Genomic DNA, 21025 nt, shown 5'->3' on the forward strand with positions numbered 1-21025 from the left:
GATGGTATTTTTGAATAACGTCCACATCTGATTTAGTGTCCTAACTTTAGCAGCCAATCCTTTTAGCTTCTTCTTAAACATTTTCCTCATTTTATTATAGTCACCCTTTCGAAAATTAAATGCAGCTACAGTAGATTTCTTTTGCAGGTTCATCCCAGATAGTAGCTCAAACTTGATCATGTTATGATCACTGTTTCCCAAGGACCCAACACCACAACCTCCTGCACTATGCCCTGCACTCCACAAAGGACCAGATTCAAAATGGGTTTCCCTCTCATCAGTTCCTTGACCAGTTGCTCCAAGAAGCAGTCACTTATTACATGTAGAAATTTTACCTCCCTAGCACTCCCAGATGTAATATTTATCCAGTCAAGTTATAAAATGGTGCAAGTTTAGCAGAATAAATAAAACGAGAGGCTACAAGAACAGCTCTGTTTAGGCACTGGGGAAAAAAAAGGCTGATTTTTTTTTTTTTTTTAACTACATCTGGAAAATGGTTAGGGTAGAACATCTTTGAAACCAAGATGTAAGTATTTTTCCTCAGCTGACACAAGCAAAAATAGAGAACAAGTAAGCTTAACAATGACTGCTTTTTGTCAGGGCACTGAGCAGTTAGTAAAACAGAGTGAGGAATATTTTAATGTTGAACACGAGCAAAAACAAAGTGGAGCGACCAACAAATGCACTTGGATATGTGATTTCAGATATCTAACTTTCTCATTATTACAGACAGTAATGGGGTAATTAAATTGGTGCTAGTATTTACACAGGATGCATAAATGTTTAGAATTCTAGCATATGTGCACACTTGTCATCTACAGTATATGCTATTCTGTCAACATGCACATATCTGCAATAGTGCATATTTTACAGGTGGGTGTGAACACAGCCAGTCTCTGGACAGAGTGTGGATGGAGCACACATTTATGAACATAACTTTGGAACTTAGTGCACATACATATGCCAGTTCTTTGGTTAGCTTAAGTTCTTGTGCCAGCATATACATGCATATTGTATACACCCATTTATACTAGCATTTTATAAAGGAATATAGAATATGTGCCTATCAGGCACCCTCTGGGCACCTATATATAGGTGCACGGTTATAGAATTACTCCCTAAATGCACATCCCACATTCCAAAGGATTACAAGGATTTTTGTTGCTTTCCAAGATGCCCTCGATGTGCCTGCTGATCCTGAAAACTTACTGCCATTCAAATTTGCCTGATAACTAGCTGCCCTATGAGAGTACATCCAGAGCATGCAGATTTTCCATTTCATATGGCTTGTTACCGGTTAGAAGGCATTTCCTCACGTTGCAGAGATATCTTGCCATTAGGGTCCACAAAGTCTTCAACCTGCATAATAGATCACACTTTTATTTAAGTACATTACACCTCCAGTTTTAAATATCATTCATCCCTACAGAGTCTCCTATTCTATTTCATTGCTGTAATCTCTCCTGTACTAGACATCCATGGCATCACTCTGTGCTTCACTTTGCCAGCCAGCCACAGCCTTCTCAATTATCACATCTCTTATCACTGTTTCCTTTTGTGGCAGCCAGCCACTACCTGGTTGCCTTGCTCTACATTTTTATAGCAAGAAAATGTAAAAGTGTAAATCTGTGTTGAGACAGTAAAGTACAGGAAAGAGGGGTTAGGCTCATATAGGGAGAAACACAGGCTGTGCTTTACACACAATTTGTGCAAATACAGATTTATACCACACTCCAATCAATCTTAAGCCAATTAACAAAAGATTCCCTTTCCCATTATCAAATAAAATCAGATAATTGAACCCATTCTAATCCAGATGTTCCGGTAACTACATCATCTGTTATTGCTCCCTTCCCCTTTTAGCAACAGTCAATTTCCAACCCTCTCTCCTGACAATTAAGTTGTACGTCATTACCTCCACCATGGCTTTTGGCAGCAGCTCAGCTCGGAATAGCTGCAGCATGGAGTCCATGATGTTTTTCCAGCCCTCTCGCAGAATATCTCCATGTCTATGGGCTAAGTGAAATACTGTCCTGGCAGCAGTTTGAGCTTTCAGATTGCTTCCAAAACAGTAGGCAGGTTCTCAACAGACTAGGAGAAAGATGAGATGTATAGAATTACAGAACCATCAGCTCTACCCCTTTCAAATACAATGGTATCAGGCTTAAAGTAGGAGAGTAAGAGTGGGACAATTATTCTTTTTCAAACTTTTAAGTAATATATTGACAGTAACAGAATCACATATCAAGTTCATGACTGCATAATATTAAATGTATTAGTTATAATAGTGTATATGAAATTATAAATATGTTCATAGGATCAGAATAATATATAATCTGAGGGAAGAAAAAGGTAAAAAGTAAATACTGCCAACAGAAGGTTCATGAAATCAAAACTATTGAAAATACTCAAGAAGTCCATTCTGGTTGATTTGTGGGGAAAGGGGAAAAACGTGTTTTGCTTAGTATGTCTGCAATGAACTTACTGCCATTTGCCTCTGAAATACTAGGGATCCTGAAGGTGCTATGCAGAACTCAAATATAAATTATGATGGGACACACTTAGATTATAGATAGATCCTTAATATATTTTACAGCATAAGTGGACTTAGGTCCCTCAGCCATTGCAGGACAGCAATGTCATACTGAGTTAAATAAATTTTCCAATCTATATATCATTTATCAAGCTGCCTGCTTAGGTGCTAAGGTTAAAGGTTATATTCACTTGATATACCGCCTCATAGTCGAGTTAGCCAGGTGGTTTAAAAGAAGTACACTTCATTACAGATCCTACAGACCCCAGCCCCACAACTCCTGGAAATAGGTCGGGGGGGGGGACAGAATTTCAAACAGGCTTTTCCAGGAACTGAAATGGAGCACTTCTCTGAAAAATTGAGCTACTGTGATTCTGGCTGCAATTATGAGATGAGAAGCTGAGGGAGACTATTAATAATTCAGAAACCAAGAAGGTATAACTGCTCAGCAAGCGGGGAAAGCATGCAAAGCACAGCTTATGGAATTCTTTCCAACCCCACTGGCACATGTGTGCATTTCTGCATGTGTTGTCTTGTATGTGTCTTTGAGGTGGAGGGGAGCGGATGTTAATGGAGCAGTATTCAAACATTCTGTTGGACTGGAAAGATTAAACATGAAGCCAAGTGGGGTAATATATCAAACCATTTAATGGCTGTCAACGGAAATCAAAGGATGGATTTTTCCATTTAACCACAAGGTAGCACTGTCCCAAGGAAACAGGTATTACTGTACTTTTCCATCAATTGGAGGCGGTACACAAAACAATCAGTAGCACACTACTTTGTCCAGTTAGTAGGTGCCACCCTACATGGCAATCATTAAGAAAGCTACACTGCTCAGTCACTACACAATTCGGTCACTAACAGTATAATTTTTAACAATGAGCAAGGCCATTAAGAATAGGTGTTTAGTAGCGGAGGAAAGGGGAGTAGGGAGGTGCCTAGTGGACAAAGCACGCAACGCATGTCTCATGGGATTATTTCCAGTTTCTCTGTTTGTGGGTGTCTGCGACTGGGAGAGAAGAAGTGGAAAGACACAGTTTGAAAGGAATAATTCCCTAAATGCTATATGTCATTGTACTGATGTTTCTATATTGCAAAACTATAACTGCTTCTCCCATTGAAATGCACTGGAACATTTTTGGTAAGATTTTCTTTTTCAGGACCCTCTAGTGTATTTTGTATCTCAATGAGTCTTTTCATTGGCTTTTCCCCCATACCAAATTTTTGTTCTGTTAAATTTTGATCCCAGGCAAACTTATATTCTCAACCTCTCATGTGTAATTTCTCTCAACATCCACTGGGATTGCAAAAAGAAAATTGCAGAAACAGTCTGGGGAGAATATCCTAATCAAGTCAATTGTGCCCATCCAGCATATGTGTAACCAACCTGAACTATTAAATAGTGCTTAACCTTTAGAATAAAGAATTAGTTCAAGAAAAGATCCTGGATGTTAAAATCAACATTAACTATAAAATAGGTAAGACACTTCAGAGCCAACTAAACCTACATGCAACTGCAGGAACACACATATTTGGAACCACCTGAGAATTTTCAGCTAAAGGTTTTTCTGTGCAGATCTGCTTTGAGACACATTCATATGTTTTTGTGCATAAACTGCTTGCTTCAGGTCCTCCCATAGGATCTCTTTTGGGTTTAAGTTAGGAATTTGATAAGCCCAATACAAAACTTAAATTTTGTTTCTCTTCAGCCATTCAAATGTAGACTTGCTTTTGTGTTTTGGATCAGGTCATATAATCCAACTTCATTTCAGCTTCAGTCCACAGACAGATGACCAAACATTCTCCTTAAGAATTTCTGGTCCGGTGCAGAATTCATGGTTCCCTCAATAATGGCAAGTTTTCCACATCCTGTGGCAGCAAAGCTTCCTCACACCATCACATTTCCACCATCACGTTTAACTGCTGGTATGATGCTCTTACTGTAATGTGGTCTGTGTTGTCCAAAGAGTTCCACTTTTGACTCATCTATTCATAGAACATTATCCCAAAAGGCTTGTGGATCAGTGTGTTCTTGTAAATGTGAGTTATGTTACATATGTTCTTATCTACCATTAAAGTAGACATAAGGAAAGCCACTACTTATCCCTGAGGTCAGTAGCATGAAATCTTCCACTTCTTTGGGATTTTTCTAGGTGCTGTGATCTGGATTGGCCACTCTTTGAAGCAGAATAATAAGCTAGATGTACCATCAGTCTCACCTAGTGTGGCTATTCTCATGTTCTTACCCTTGAATAGCAGCGGTTTCCACCTTGTTACTCTCCCATGAACACCATTTTGCCCAGTCTCACACTCATTGTGAAGTCATGAACACTGACCTTAGCTTAGGCTAGAGAGGCCTGCAGTTCTTTGGATGTTCTGGGATGTTTTGTGACTTACCGGATGAGTTGTTGCTGTGCCCTTGAAATAATTTTGGCAGGCCAGCCACTGATGACAAGATCCAAGTCTTCTCTGTTTGGAGATGAAAGGTCTTACTGTGGTTCACTGAAATCCCAAAGTTTTAGAAATGGCTTTGTAACCCTTTCCAGACTGATATTTCACTATTTTTTTTCTCAAGTCTTCTAGAATTTCATTTGATTGTGGCATAGAATTCCTGTCAAAACTTTGTGGTGACTACATTTCTCTCAAGATAAGGTTCAATATATAGTGAGGTTGATTCAGAAAGGTTGGTGGAAATCAAGTCTGGCTCTGTTCAATCCGCTGAATCTAATTATCAATTAAATTTGGTCAAGGTTGATTGAGTAGCCAAGGGGGCAGTTACTTTTTCACATGGATGATATGGGTGTTGGCTAATTTTGTTAATTAAATAAATGAAGTCATAATTTTATGTGTTTACTCAGGTTTCCTCTAATATTACATTTTGTTTAAAGATCAAAAACCATGCAGTCTGGCATATGTCTATAATAGGGGACATTGTGTGTGTGTGTGGGGGGGGGGGGGGGGGGGGGACAAATATCCTACAGTACCTGAATGTACATTGCTTTGATAGCTTTCAGACTAGTAAGCAGTATATAGAAATACATTAAATAAATAATGACTCTGTATATTCTTTCCACCTTTCCTTGATCTTCTCAGTGTCATTCAACATGGATCCTTGAGCGAGGTTTAGCATTCCATTTAAGGAAGGAATTTTCTTTTGTAACTTTTATAGCTTTAGGAAAGCCAATTTTGTTCTTCCTCAGATTTTTGATTCTATTTGTTGTAGTACTTCTCTTGCCTTGCGGCATGTTGGAAATTCCAGCTAAGTTGTGTGACCACATCTCTCTCCTTTGGCTTCAGTTTGTTTCTGAGCATTTAATTTTGAGTTTCATCAGTCTTCTGCTGTGGCTGTTTTGCCTTTTGAACGAACATTTCCCTTTCTTTTAGTACAACTTTCTTGATGTCTTTGCATAACTCATCTGGTACTCCATTAGAATCCAATGTGGTGAACTGATTTCATAGACCACCTTTAAATTCCAAAGGTTATTTTCAAGATATTTTGTTACTTTCATGACAGGCTTGCCCTTTTTCAGCTTTAGCTTGAGTTTGTATACTAGAAGCTGGTGACTTGTACCAGACTAGCTCCAGCTTTTGTCTTTGTTGATGTTATTGAGCTTTTCCATCACTGACTTCTACATATGTACTCAATCTGATTTTTGTACAAGCCACTGTGTGAAGTCCATGTGTACAGTCATCACTTGTGTTGCAGCAAAGTACTTGAAATGAACAGATAGAATTCTGCAAGACCAGCAATCAAACATTCTCCAGCTTAATTCCTATTGCGTTTTTCCACCCACTTGGCCGCCTTCTTCTTCTCAACTTTTGTGTTCCAATCGTCCATGACTATCACAGTATATCTTGTTTGCATGTTCTGTTGATTTCATTTGTTTGTGAAACTGATCAACTTTGCCCTCTTCTGCATCTGTTATTGGTGCATATACCTGATAATAGTCATATTTATAGGTGTTCTTGTAGACAAATAGAAATTACTGTTATGTGTTCACTGACTGCATTCCATTGCTCTACAGTTCTTGCAAACTTCTTTTTAATTATAAAAGCAACACCATTTTTAGTTTGTCTTTCATTTCTGGCATAGTATACGATGTTTTCATCAGATGCAAAGTGACAGATGCCAGTCCATTTCAGTTCACTGACACCCAACAGACCAATTTATGTGCTTTCCATTTCATTTTTGATCACATCCAGCTATCCTTAGTTAATGCTTTGTATGTTCATGTCCCAATATATAAGATGCATTTGCAGTTTCTCTCATTTCATGAACATCTACATCAGAAGTCAGACGTCCTGAGGCCTTTGCTGCAGCCACTTCACAAGCACCAGTTTTACTCTGAAGTCTTCAGCTCTTCTCCAGTAGTCTACTGAGTACCTTCCAATCTAAAAGGGCTCATCATCCAGCAATATACTGTAAATTGTTTCATTGTAACTATTCATTTTTATGTGGTAAAATATGGAAGCAGATTACCAGGCCTTTCCTTCCAGTGTTGCTGCAATCATGGAAATGTGATCTTCTGCCAACAACACTGTCCTATACTGTTGCTTCCCAGTAAATACTGTGTACTAAATATTGCGTGTACATGGGTTAGAAGGCATTCAAGATTTTGGTCTCCTGCTGAACAAACAACACATAATGCATGCAAAATTCTTAGTCTACTGCTGCACAAAGGCACAAGACGAAAAGACATGTGCAAGTCATGTCTAGTTTATCCCATCCCTTAAGGTTATTCTGCCCCCAAAGCAAACAGCACTCCGTCCTCACTGTAGAAGTGAGAGTTGCGTTTCAGGAATATTCGTCACAGTGACTGCCATAATATATATTTAGAAAGATCAGGTATTCTCTAATCCAAGCTGGATCATTACCAGCTATATGAGAGTTAGCTGTGGCTCAGGTGCTCAGTTGTTTAGCTTTCAGACCCAGCAAATTTTGTGCTAACATCACAGTTGCTATGACAGAAATACAAGAACCACCACCAAGCCAAGGCCAAGCACTTATCAAAGCAAACATATTTAATAACTCTGGCCTGATCTTTATTAACCTTTTCACTGCAAAGAATGTATAACATGTCTACTAATAAAGGAAGTTTCTGGATTTTCTGCAATAACGCTTCTCACACTTACACATGTTGATATATAAATGCTAACTAGCAAGGCTGTCAAGGTTTCATATAAAATCATATTTACAGTAAATCTAGTAAACAGTAGTAGACAATTCATCATCATCTGCAATCTATGATGTGAAGATTAGTCATGTTCTCTCTGTGCTCAGATTTATTAACATGTATGTTTCTAGATCTTGACCAATTTTACTGTCATCTCCCCAGACTATTTTCTGCTGCCTTCTATCTCGATAGGCAGTTATAAAATACTGTGCCTTGTTAATAGCACAATATATATGTCTAATCTGGTAGCTTTCAATACTTTGCTGTTTTTGTTCATTGCCGCAGCTAAAACACATGGGGATGGGAGATCATTCCTTTAGATAGTTTTTGTTCATTGCCACAGCTAAAAGATACATGCAGATGGGAGATCATTCCCTTATATGTGAAGTTATAGATCTCCCTGGTATTCATGCGAAAGGTAGTATAGAAAAAAAATGGATTAAACTGTAACAGCACAACTTTCTGCTCCTTGGTATTTAAAAGTCAGTCATGTTCTTAAAAAAACATAAGAGGATCACAGGTAGTAACAACTGAATTTGTAAACCTACCTTGAACAACTAAATTGAGTTTGGTTTCCAAAAACACAAATCAGCCGGCCAGTTTTTTCCAATTAGACTAAATTAAGTATGAGTTAGTAAACGTGGACTATTTTTTATAGGCTCAAGTCAGTCTTTTCTGTTCAGATGATATATATTTTTTTATTTGCATTTCAAAATTACAAGATATGAATTTACTTTGACAGGAAACTCGGATTAATAAAAACGAATACAGTCATTAAAAAAATCAGAAGAAATAAAACAGTCTACCTACTCAGATGAAAAAGTAAATCTATGGGAAAATGGATACAAAAGAAAATTATACAAATACAGTAGGAACCACCCCTCTCTTCACTCAAATAGACCCGTCAACAACCCAAACGCTGGGGGGGTCAACCCTAACCCTAATCTTTTCCTTCAAGAAAGTCTCACCTGAGTAGATTCACAGAAAATATACCAAATATTCTGATACACTACACAGCATTATACTACACAGCATTTGCAAGGAAAATTAAGTTGGAAGGAAGACATATCTCAGTTACTACAGAACAAATAATTCCAAAATCTTTTTTCTTCTAGATTGTGTCCATTTGGACACGTCAGAAAACTACTGCACTTTCTCCCACCAAATATGAAGTATCAGTAGTCATAATATAATCTCAAAACTGAGACCCTATCCTGACGAAAAGCAAAAGATGCCAACAAAGTGGCTCTTGCTGTTCCAGGTCTTTTAGATTCTGCGGATTCCAAAATATCTAAAATGTTCAAATCCAAAGGGATATCAGACACTCTTTTTCAGTAGAAGCCACATAGAAACCTTTTTGCAAAGGTGGCAGGGCTGCTCCTGGAAAGTTCAATACAGTTTGCAAAAATCTATAAAACAAATCTCTCACTGGAGTCAGCAAAACCTTAAATTCAAACTTCTTTGCATAACTTCTCAATTCTCCTCAGTACTGGTGACTTATCTTGTATTAATAAGGTTTTAAATCCATCACAGTTTTATCCATTGAATAAAATCCTTGCAGTGCAAGAGTTAACCTTAGACTCCAAATCTTGCAATTTAGATGCAGAAGCTGTAGAAATAGAAACGAAAAAGGAGCAAACCTGGTGCAAACTCTCCACGGCCATCCACAGCGTAGCCAAGTAAACTGTCTCTGGTTTCACCAACAGCTTTGATGCCATCTTGGATTTCCTCTCAGATATTTTTATTGTTGGGCTATGCTAATAATTCACTAAATTTCAATACTCTGCATATTTTCAGATAATGAACCCCAAAAGGCAAGGACGACTGGATAATGCAGACACACTTGGTAGCCTTCTCCATGAGCTGCTTGCCCGGACACATTCTCCTTAGCTTGACACTGAATGTTTGAACCAATCACATAAGACTGACTGCTTCCCACTCCGAGTATGTCCTGTATTCCTTCAGTTCCATGAGCAGCCAGGGTGCCACAGAAAGGTTGGGAAAAACTGAGGATGTAAGGTGCAGTCTAGGTGAAGATGTGGAGCAGTAAGGTTACAAAGCCTTCCATACACTGAAGTCATGTGGATATTGTTGTGTTGTAGATTTATGTGCTTCTGAGCACTTTTTCTCTTTTGTACCTCATTTTGTGGGGATGGGGGGTGAGAAGGTGTGTCTGCACTATCCCGTTGTCCACGGAGAACATCCTTTACAGGTAAGCAACTATGTTTTCTCAGTGGAACAGGATGATACAGACACACTTGGCGAGTCCCCAGCTAAGGGTTGCTCTGAAAGTTTGAGTCCCAAATTATGTATCCCAAGAAAATGATGTGTGGGTAGAGGAAGCATCAGGAGAACAAATACTGAAGAATGGCTTGTTCAAATCTAGCGTCAGTGCAAGTAGAAGTGAATCAATTTTTCACTCTTTCAAAAAGTACAAAGACTAGGGGACACTCAATGAAAATACTTTTAAAACAAGAGGAAATATTTTTTTCACTCAACGAATAGTTAAGCTCTGGAACTTGCTACTGGACGATACAGTAACACCGGTTAGCATATCTGGTTTTAAAAATGGTTTGGATAAGTTCCTGGAGGAAAAGTCCATAGTCTGTTATTGAGATGGACATGGGGGAAGCCACTGCTTGCCCTGGGATTGGTAGAATGGAATGTTGCTACTAATTGGGTTTCTGCCAGGTACTTGTGACCGGGATTGGCCACTGTTGGAAGCAGGATACTGGGCTAGATGGACCAATGGTCTAACCCAGTATTGTTATTCTTATGTTCTTATGAGGCAAGATTCAAACAGTAATGCTGGGTGAAAAGTATGAGTGAACCATATATGGCTGCCTTGCAGATATCCAAGAAGGGAAAGCCCCTTAAATGGGCTGCAGAAGTAGCCCACACTGAATGAGCTCCAACCCTTGTTGGCAGAGATAGATTTGCCGGTTGGTAGCAGAAAGCTATACAGACTGCAATCCAGATTGACAAAGTCCGTTTGGATACTAGTAATCAGAGAGATTTCTGATGGATGGAAGGAAAGGAAAAGCCGTGAAGTTCCTCTATGTTACTGCACTATGCCCAAATAGTAAAGTAGGGCTCTTCTGCAGTTCAATGTGTGAAGAGTTGCTTTAGCTGAGGATGAATGAGGCTTTGGGGAAATAAACTAGCAAAATAATGTGCTGGTTGTGGTGAAAAGAGGAGACTACTTTCGGTAGAAATTTAGGATGAGTACATAGCATTACTTTGGTGGGGAAAAAATCTGGTATAAGGAGGATAGTGTACTAGTGATTGAAGTTCATTGACTCGTCTATCTGAGGTGATTGCTATTAGGAAAAGAGACTTCCATGTACGAAACTTTAGGGAAGGTTCAAAGGGGGGGAGGTAATAACTGAGATACAGCTAGGTTCAAATCCCGTGAAGGAGGTGGAGGTTTGATTGGTAGCTGAAGGTGGATTAGATCTTTTAGGAATCTTAACCAAAGAGTAAGAGAAGAGTGGTGTGATCTGCGACTCTGAATGGCGATTCAAAAAATTGCTGCCAGAAGGACCCTAATGGAGGATGGTTTTAATCCAGTGTTGGAGAGATTTAATGAATAAGACAAGAGAGTCTGTATAGAGATGGAAGTAGGATTGAGGTCATATTGTGCACATCAAATAATACATCTCTTCCATTTTAGGGAATATGATTGTTGGCAGCCTTAAGTACATTTTGAATTGTTAAAGGTGGGCAGTGAGCAACCCCTGTGTTTCCATGCTGTCAGAGCTAGCTTTTTGGGGTTGGGATGTAGGAGTTTGCTATCCTGCTGTGTCAGAAGATGTGGATGTACACCCAGGGAGATAGGCGTTTCCACTGACAGCTTGAGGAGCCAAGGATATCATAGCTGTCAAGGCCAATTTGGAGTTATGAGGATGATGGTCGCTGCATTCTGAATGACTTTGCAAATGACTCTGGGGATTAGTGGGAAGGGACAAAAGGCATAAAATAGACCCTTTGTCCATGAGTTTGAAAGGATCCACTTGAAGACTGAGGCTCAAAGTTAATCTGGATCAAAAATTTTGGCATTTGAAGTTGTGATCTGAAACAAATAAGTCGACCACGGGGGTTCCCCATTGATGGAAAACCTGCTGTGCTGCTGTTGAAGCAAGAGACCATTTATGTGGTGGAAGGATTCTGCTGAGTTTGTCCACTAAAGCACTGGAAGGGCCTAGAATGTAAGCAGCTTGAAGAGATGACTGTAGATCTACAAAAGTGGTCCAAATGCAATAAGCTTCCAGACATAGGTGTACGGCTCCAATCCCTCCCCTGCTTGTTCAAATCCAACATTGTGACTCAATTGGCTGTTTGCAGAAGAGTGGTATTGCCCTTGAGGACGAGTTCAAATGGAAGGATTGCTTAGAATACTGCCTATATTACCAGAAGATTGATGTGGAGAGAAGTTTCTGCTGATGTCTATTGGCCCAGAGTGCGAAAATCCCATAGATGAGCTCTCTAGCCATGAGATGAGGCATCTGTAAAACAACCTCTGTGGATGGAAGGGTGCTCCTATTGTTAAATTGGAAACTTGAAGCAACCAGTGGAGGCCTTGTTTGATTTGTGCAGTCAAAAGAAATTCTGTGGGACAAAAGGTGTTTCCTTTGGTCCCACTGCATTGGTCTCATTTTGTGTCTTGAAGTAGTAACCATTACTGCTGTCTCTGACATATGGCCTAGAAGCCTCAAAAGGTACCTGGTGATTTAAGTGGATGTATTGAGTAGTTTGTGCAAGAATCTGAATTGCATGAATGCATTTCTGTGGAAGAAAGGCCTGAGCCTGTAATGTGTCCAAATGTGTTCCTATGAACTGGATACTCTGGGATGGAGTGAGGTTGGACTTTTGATGGTTGATAATGAACCGCAGTGAAGTTAGCAGGGTCATGGTTGTGTGGAGAGCCTGAAGCAGATCATTCCTGGTATGCCCACAGATCAGTCAGACATCCAAGTAGGGAAAGACAAAAATGTCTTTCCATTTGAGAAAACATCTGTAACTCCTACCATTAGGCCACGTGAGGTGGGGGCACTGGCCTCTTCACGTAACTTCCTGTTTCCTCAGAGGCAGGACGCAGTAGCAAAGAGAGCTTATGGGAATCACTGCTGCTGCCGCATTTTGGAAAAAAAGGTAAATGAAGGGGGAAGCGGGGGGAGATGCTACACCAGGCATGGGTATGGGGTGGGGGCAGGCGGCATCTCATCCCTGCCTTGGGCAGCAGATTGCCTTGGGCCGTCCCTATGAGATAGACAGTTACTACTGCCACAGCTTTTGTAAACACTCTGGGAAAAGCAGAAAGGCCAAACATGAGAACCTCGTACTGGAAGTGAATGTGATCAAAAATGAATCTGAGGTATTTCCATAGTAGACTGCAGTTGGGGCAAAAACTTGTTACGATATCAAGACATGGTACAGCTTAGACTATTAAATGGTTCCTGATTCATGCCACATATGTTGAAACATTTCAGGAGGCTCCATCGGGATCACCAGCACTAGATAAGTCAGTCCCGCTGCTATTATATTGAACAGCACTGAATTTTATAAGTATTGATTAAATTTTGAAAAGGTGGTGGTATTTCAGCCAGTGATTATAGTGGTTTTGATGGCAGCACGCTAGTTCTCTTAAAACAAAGACAGAAAGCTTATTTTGCCAACTAATGTCTTAGTCTTATCCTCCACCTCATTGTTATTTACCGAGTGAGCTCCAATATATCCACAGTTTGTTGTCATGCATTGACTGAGGGAGAAAGGTGCCACTGTTGTGAAGATAAAGATGGGCTTCTTGGTCTCATTGATGACACTGGAGATTGTGTATGTTGCATTGAAAGGGTGACTGTACTTGGATAAGGTGGCATAAAGCAAGGCTGTGGTACCTGTTGCCAAAATACTTTCTGAAAAGTTGCAGAAGGAGCAAAGCAGCTTGTGTTGCCATAGTAGTATAAGCAGGAGAGGCAGTTTGTATTGTAGGTACAGCAGCAGCTTGTGAGGAGAATTCAGATGTCGGAGCCATTTCTGACTGAATTAAGACTGGTATAACATGTTTAGTTTTGCTCACCTTTTTGAGCTTCTTTTGTAGCAGCTGAGATAACACTGTAGCCTGAGCTGAATACAGCAAAGGCGTCAAATGTTTTGATAGACGAGGTTGAGACTACCGCCATTTGTGACTGAGCAGCTGGCTTTGCCGCTACTGGAGAAGCCACAGGAGAATCTTTATGCTGCTTGGCAGGCTTCTCCACAGAAATCTGAACTGCAGGTGATAACAGAGTTGTTCAAGACCTCTGAGGTCTTCATGCAGTAGTGCCAGGACCCTTTGGTACTGCTGACGAGAACTTTGAATCTGATACAGGAATAGTGGTATTAGCTCTTAAGCCTTCTGGTGCCTTAGAAAGGCCCTTTGGCTCGGTATACGGTTGTTCCATAATTGCTAGAGAAGAAAGTGAAGCTTTTCCCTTCCCCGAAGCAAAGTACGGAAAAGGAAAAACTGAAAGAATACAGGACATACTCAGAGAGGTATGTGATTGGTTCAAAAACATTCACTATGAAGCTAGGGAGAGTGCATCCAAGCAGGCAGCCCACGAAAGAGGCTGCACTTTCTTGCTCCACAGAGAATAACACTTTGTCCAGCCAAAATCTATAATGTTCAAGAGCCTTGTTATCCTCAAATAGAAAAGACATGCAATCTAAGGAAATAAACATCAGAAACATCAGCTTTTTTTTTAATCTTTGCATCTTCCTGCATTGGTCTTATCGAAGAAATGAACATATTCAAAATATTGAAAAATTAAATTAGAAAAAACTTACTTCACTGCTAAGAGCTGTGAACTTGCAGAGGGAAATGATGAGGTTATCAAATACATCACTTAATCCATAATGGGCAGAAATCATTGCACATTTCCTGAAAGGAGTTAAGCAATAAACATTAATGTTGAAATAGTGAAGAGCTTTTTCAAAAAACTTATTTAACAAAAAGGTTTAAAAATGTTGCAGATGACTAGATATGATAATTCAGCTTCATCTGTTTTTCCCCAACCACCCTAAATAGTCAACATGTAAGTCAATGTGTGGGTACATGAACATAAATCCACTAATGACAATCACAAAATATGCTCTTAATTAAAATATCAAAATTGAAACTATTGACGAGGAGAGATGAAGAGAGGGGAGTTATCATATGCAAATGTATCGTTAAGACCCAATGCTATACTCTCACTGTAATGGATACATTAATGTATTGTTCAATTGTTTAATAAAGACTTTATGCAAATAAAAAATATATATATCAAAATTGCACAAAAGCAAACTTCACAGACATGAGAGGGCAATTTTCAAAAGGTTTTAAGCAGATAAAGAAATGTATCCAAATGTATCCAACCTTACTGTGCATCCTGTTCTCAAACAGATGTATCAAAAGGGTGAGAGGAATTAAAGATTAAAGCAGTGGTTTCCAAACCTGGTCTTGGATGCACCCAAGCCAGCCAGCTTTTTTGTATATCCACAATGAATATTCATGATGTAGATTTGAATGCAGTGGAGGCAGTGCATGCAAATCTCTCCCATTAATATTCAGAGAGTATCCTGACAACCTGACTGGCTGGGGTGCCTCCAGGACCAGGTTTGGGCACCAGTGGATTAAAATATTTGCAGAGATCTGAGTTTCAAATCTCCAGGTATACTTTTCTCAATAGACTCAATTTGCACAAAAAGCAGATGTCAAGTCTGTGGGCACTTCTCAGGTACTTCTAATTTTCAAGGAAAAATCCAGTGGAGAGAGTTCATTTGAAAATCAGATGAGAAAATGTATTTTTTTTAAAGCTAGCATTACTGTATCATATACTGTCTCTGAAAATCCAAAAAATTATTTTCAAATGTGAAGTCTCAAATTCAGAAGAAACTGTAAAAACCCTGAAAAATATTTTAAGGAAGTCTGTGAAATACAAAACAACACAGATTTCGAGGCCTTTCTACTAAAGCTCACCGTGCACTAATGGACATTAGGGTGAATTAAGTGCCATGTGGCCCATAGGCATAAAATAGGACATGCAGCATTTAGCAGGCGCTAAGCTTTAGTAAAAGGGCCCCTTAGTGTTGTAACTCAGTGTTTCCCAAGTCCAGTCCTAAAGTGCCCCTTGCCAGTCAGGTTTTCAGGATATCCACAATGAATATGCATAAAAGAGATTTGCAAATAATGGAGACAGTGTTTGCAAATCATGTTCATGAATATTTACTGTGAATATCCTGAAAACCTGACTGGCAAGGGGTACTCCAGGACTGGACTTGGGAGACACTGTTATAACCAAATCGGATACAAAAATAAATCTAAGGAAATCTAGCCACAAACAGTCCCACTTTAATCTGTAAACTATGTGACATTCACAATAGCTTTTCAAAAACAAAACAACTTTCCACTTAAAGATAATAGCCCTTTATCAATGTAGCAATGATTGTGCTAAACTGTATTTTCAACTCTTACAATATTTCTACAGTGCCTTTCTTTCACTGGTATTCCAAAGAAGTTGCAGCCTGACTAGTGTAGCTCCAAAACCAAATGCTCCTATATATTCCTGGGACATGATTTAAATGGTGCAAGTATTTCTTTAAGTCCCTGTCTAAGAGTTAATGAAAACCCATGTGTGTTTTTGCAAGCCTCTGGAGGGTTCCTCTAATGTTCAGTGTCACCATAGGAAGATGTTGTGTAATTAACAACCTTCCCTACTTTATCAACATGGAAAATTCTAGTCTGCTCAACCTTACTCAGTGAGCGAGCCATTCCACCAGCAGACTACACTATTATTAGTAATAAAAAATTTTATATACCACACATTAGTTAATTAAAACTTTCTGAGCAGTGTACACTAGAATTAAATAAAACACAAAAACTCTATATAAAATGCTGCACTCTCCCCCTTCAATATATTCACAAACTGATCAAAAACAAAATCAATCCATCTTTTATTTGGGAAATAACCACGTCTTTACAGCTTTACTAGATGCTTTAAATTCTCCAATATTACTTATCCCCAAATCTATTTTATTCCAAATCACAGGCTCTGTCACTGAAAAAGCCCTATCTCTTAACTGAGATCCTTTAATACGTATAACTGAGAGAATGTGGAATATGGAACTCAATGGAAAATTTGCCCTAATTGCCGTTCTTTTGATAGCCAATGTAGTGTGATTCCAGTAACAGTCGAGCTGACCTCCATCTGGGGGTCTAGTATATTAATATGGCCACAGCAACTTGGGACTATGCAATTTGGGTCTATTTAGAGTCTACAGAGCAAACATTTAGAAAGCTCTAAACACAAGTACAGTAAAAATCCAAAATCCAAAATATAGATAATCTAAACAAATCAAGAGTAAAAAGAACATACACCATCTGTTCGTGCACTCACATTTAAGAACCCATACTCTAGGCTAATACTCGACATCAACTAATATTGCAGCAAATGCCTCAATCAGCGACAGCAGTGAACTAAAAACCTTTCTAGTAAGATGAACACATTGTTTGAAAAAATCCTAACAAAAACCTGTGTCAACAAATTTAAATCCACATTACATCACTACAGAGCACCATTCTGAATGGCTCTTTATCAAGACACTTTCACTTTCTTTCTTTTTGATCAAACAATTTCCCCAAACAGGATGAACAATTTATTCTCTAGATGTCCAGTACCTGAAACCAGATATGGCTTTCTGGATGATAGTCTCATCCAAACTCTTGTCGAAGACATAAGACAAAGCAGCAATGGTTGGCCCCCAGGTCATGGTGAAGAGATCATGGTCATAGCTCCCTGGTGCAACATGTAAGAAGATGCCTTCAGGAGTAGCACCACGGTGTAGCAAAACACTCCACATGTAATTCTCTCTCACCAGGCCAGTCTGCTCCTCAGGCATCACAATCTCATCATTCCTAAAGGGAACAGGAGAAACACAGAACTTATTCATTAGTAGGCATAACAACAATATTCATTTGTATTCATTCAAGGGCTGACATTTCTTAGGGTATCAAAGTACATGCATTCTATTGGAAATTGGGTTACATATGGATCTTCAGATATAGCGAATGATACATACCTGTAGCAGGTGTTCTCCGAGGACAGCAAGATGATTGTTCTCACGACTGGGTTGACGTCTATGGCAGCCCCCACCAACCGGAACAAAACTTCGCGGGCGGTCCCGCACGCAGGGCACGCCCACCGCGCATGCGCGGCCGTCTTCCCGCCCGTGCGCGACCGTTCCCGCTCAGTTGAATGACAAGCAAAGGAATGAGTAAAACGCAACTCCAAAGGGGAGGAGGGAGGGTAGGTGAGAACAATCAGCCTGCTGTCCTCGGAGAACACCTGCTACAGGTATGTATCATTCGCTTTCTCCGAGGACAAGCAGGCTGCTTGTTCTCACGACTGGGGTATCCCTAGCTCTCAGGCTCACTCAAAACAAGAACCCAGGTCAATTGAACCTCGCAACGGCGAGGGCATAACAGAAATTGACCTACGAAGAACAATTAACTGAGAGTGCAGCCCGAACAGAACAAAAACGGGTCCTGGAGGGTGCAGTTGGATTCAAACCCCAAACAGATTCTGCAGCACCGACTGCCCGAACTGACTATCGCGTCGGGTATCCTGCTGGAAGCAGTAATGAGATGTGAAAGTGTGGACAGATGACCACGTCGCAGCCTTGCAAATCTCTTCAATAGTGGCTGACTTCAAGTGGGCCACTGACGCTGCCATGGCTCTAACACTATGAGCCGTGACATGACCCTCAAGAGCCAGCCCAGCCTGGGCGTAAGTGAAGGAAATGCAATCTGCTAGCCAATTGGAGATGGTGCGTTTCCCGACAGCGACCCCTTTCCTATTGGGGTCGAAAGAAACAATTGGGGCTGTGTCCACTCCAGATAAAAGGCCAACGCTCGCTTGCAGTCCAATGTGTGCAACTGACGTTCAGCAGGGCGGGTATGTGGTCTTGGAAAGAATGTTGGCAAGACAATTGACTGGTTAAGATGGAACTCCGACACCACCTTTGGCAGGAACTTAGGGTGAGTGCGGAGTACTACTCTGTTATGATGAAATTTAGTATAAGGAGCATGAGCTACCAGGGCTTGCAGCTCACTGACTCTACGAGCTGCAGTAACTGCCACCAAGAAAATGACCTTCCAAGTCAAGTACTTCAGATGGCATAATTCAGTGGCTCAAAATGAGGTTTCATCAGCTGGGTGAGGACGACGTTGAGATCCCATGACACTGCAGGAGGCTTGACAGGGGGCCTTGACAAAAGCAAGCCTCTCATGAATCGAACGACTAAAGGCTCTCCAGAGATGGCTTTACCCTCTACACGATGATGGTAAGCACTAATCGCACTAAGATGATTCCTTACGGAGTTGGTCTTGAGGCCAGACTCTGATAAGTGCAGAAGGTATTCAAGCAGGTTCTGTGCAGGACAAGAACGAGGTTCTAGGGCCTTGCTCTCACACCAAACAACAAACCTCCTCCACTTGAAAAAGTAACTCTTTTTAGTGGAGTCCTTTCTAGAGGCAAGCAAGACGCGGGAGACACCCTCAAACAGACCCAACGAAGCAAAGTCTACACCCTCAACATCCAGGCCGTGAGAGCCAGAGACTGAAGGTTGGGGTGCAGAAGCGCTCCGTCGTTCTGCGAAATGAGAGTCGGAAAACACTCCAATCTCCACGGTTCTTCAGAGGACAACTCCAGAAGTAGAGGGAACCAGATCTGACGGGGCCAAAAAGGCGCTATCAGAATCATGGTGCCGTGGTCTTGCTTGAGCTTCAGTAAGGTCTTCCCCACCAAAGGTATGGGAGGATAAGCATACAGGAGGCCGGTCCCCCAATGGAGGAGAAAGGCATCCGATGCCAGTCTGCCGTGTGCCTGTAGTCTGGAACAGAACAGAGGCAGCTTGTGGTTGGTCTGAGAGGCTAAAAGGTCCACCGAGGGAGTGCCCCACTCTCGGAAGATCTTGCGTACCACTCTGGAATGGAGCGACCACTCTTGAGGTTGCATGACTCTGCTCAGTCTGTCGGCCAGACTGTTGTTTACGCCTGCCAGGTATGTGGCTTGGAGAAGCATGCCGAACTGGTAGGCCCAACGCCACATCCCGACGGCTTCCTGACACAGGGGGCGAGATCCGGTGCCCCCCTGCTTGCTGATGTAATACATTGCAACCTGATTGTCCGAATTTAGATGATTTGGCAGGACAGCCGATCTCTGAAGGCCTTCAGTGCGTTCCAGACTGCTCGGAGCTCCAGGAGGTTGATCTGAAGATCTTGTTCCTGGAGGGACCACAGCCCCTGGGTGTGGAGCCCATCGACATGAGCTCCCCACCACAGGCGAGATGCTTCCGTCGTCAGCACCTTCGTGGGCTGCAGAATTTGGAATGGACGTCCCAGAGTCAAATTGGTCCGAATGGTCCACCAGTGCAGCGAATTGCGGCAACTGAGGGACAGGCGGATGACATCTTCTAGATTCCCGGTAGCTTGACACCACTGGGAAGCTAGGGTCCATTGAGCAGGTCTCATGTGAAGGTGAGCCATGGGAGTCACATGAACTGTGGAGGCCATATGACCCAGAAGTCTCAACATCTGCCGAGCTGTGACTTGCTGAGACGCTCTGGTCTGGGAAGCGAGGGACAGGAGGTTGTGGGCCCTCGCTTCGGGAAGAAAGGCCTGAGCCGTCTGAGAATTCAGCAGAGCTCCTATGAATTCCAGAGATTGGGCTGGCTGGAGATGGGACTTTGGGTAATTTATCACAAACCCCAGCAGCTCCAGGAGGTGAATAGTGCACTGCATGGACCGGAGAGCCCCTGCCTCCGAGGTGTTCTTGACCAGCCAATCGTCGAGATACGGGAACACGTGCACCCCCAGCTTGCGTAGATACGCCACGACCACCATGAGGCACTTCGTGAACACCCGTGGGGCAGAGGCGAGCCCAAAGGGCAGCACAAAATACTGAAAGTGCCGTGTCCCCAGACGGAATCTGAGATACTGTCTGTGAGCTGGCAGTATCGGGATGTGAGTGTAAGCGTCCTTTAAATCCAAGGAACATAGCCAATCGTCTTTCTGAATCATTGGTAGAAGGGTGCCCAAGGAAAGCATCCTGAATTTCTCTTTGACCAGGTATTTGTTCAGGCCTCTCAGGTCTAGGATGGGGCGCATCCTCCCTGTTTTCTTTTCCACAAGGAAGTACCTGGAATAGAATCCCTGCCCTTCCTGCCTGGGTGGCACGGGCTCAACTGCATTGGCGCTGAGAAGGGCGAAGAGTTCCTCTGCAAGTACCTGCTTGTGATG

At 41.4% G+C, this 21025-nt stretch overlaps 1 protein-coding gene across 1 annotated transcript in view; it reads right to left on the reverse strand.

The window, feature by feature from the left end:
* Positions 1-21025, reverse strand: part of GBF1 (golgi brefeldin A resistant guanine nucleotide exchange factor 1) — a 573313-nt gene that overhangs the window by 149480 nt on the left and 402808 nt on the right. The window contains 5 exon segments of the mRNA XM_030203372.1: positions 1295-1359; positions 1916-2070; positions 2073-2091; positions 14533-14626; positions 17405-17641. Of these exon segments, the coding sequence (XP_030059232.1) occupies positions 1295-1359; positions 1916-2070; positions 2073-2091; positions 14533-14626; positions 17405-17641 (570 nt within the window).

This window comes from Microcaecilia unicolor, chromosome 5 (genome assembly GCF_901765095.1).
Source record: "Microcaecilia unicolor chromosome 5, aMicUni1.1, whole genome shotgun sequence".
Classification (NCBI taxonomy): Eukaryota; Metazoa; Chordata; class Amphibia; order Gymnophiona; family Siphonopidae; genus Microcaecilia; species Microcaecilia unicolor.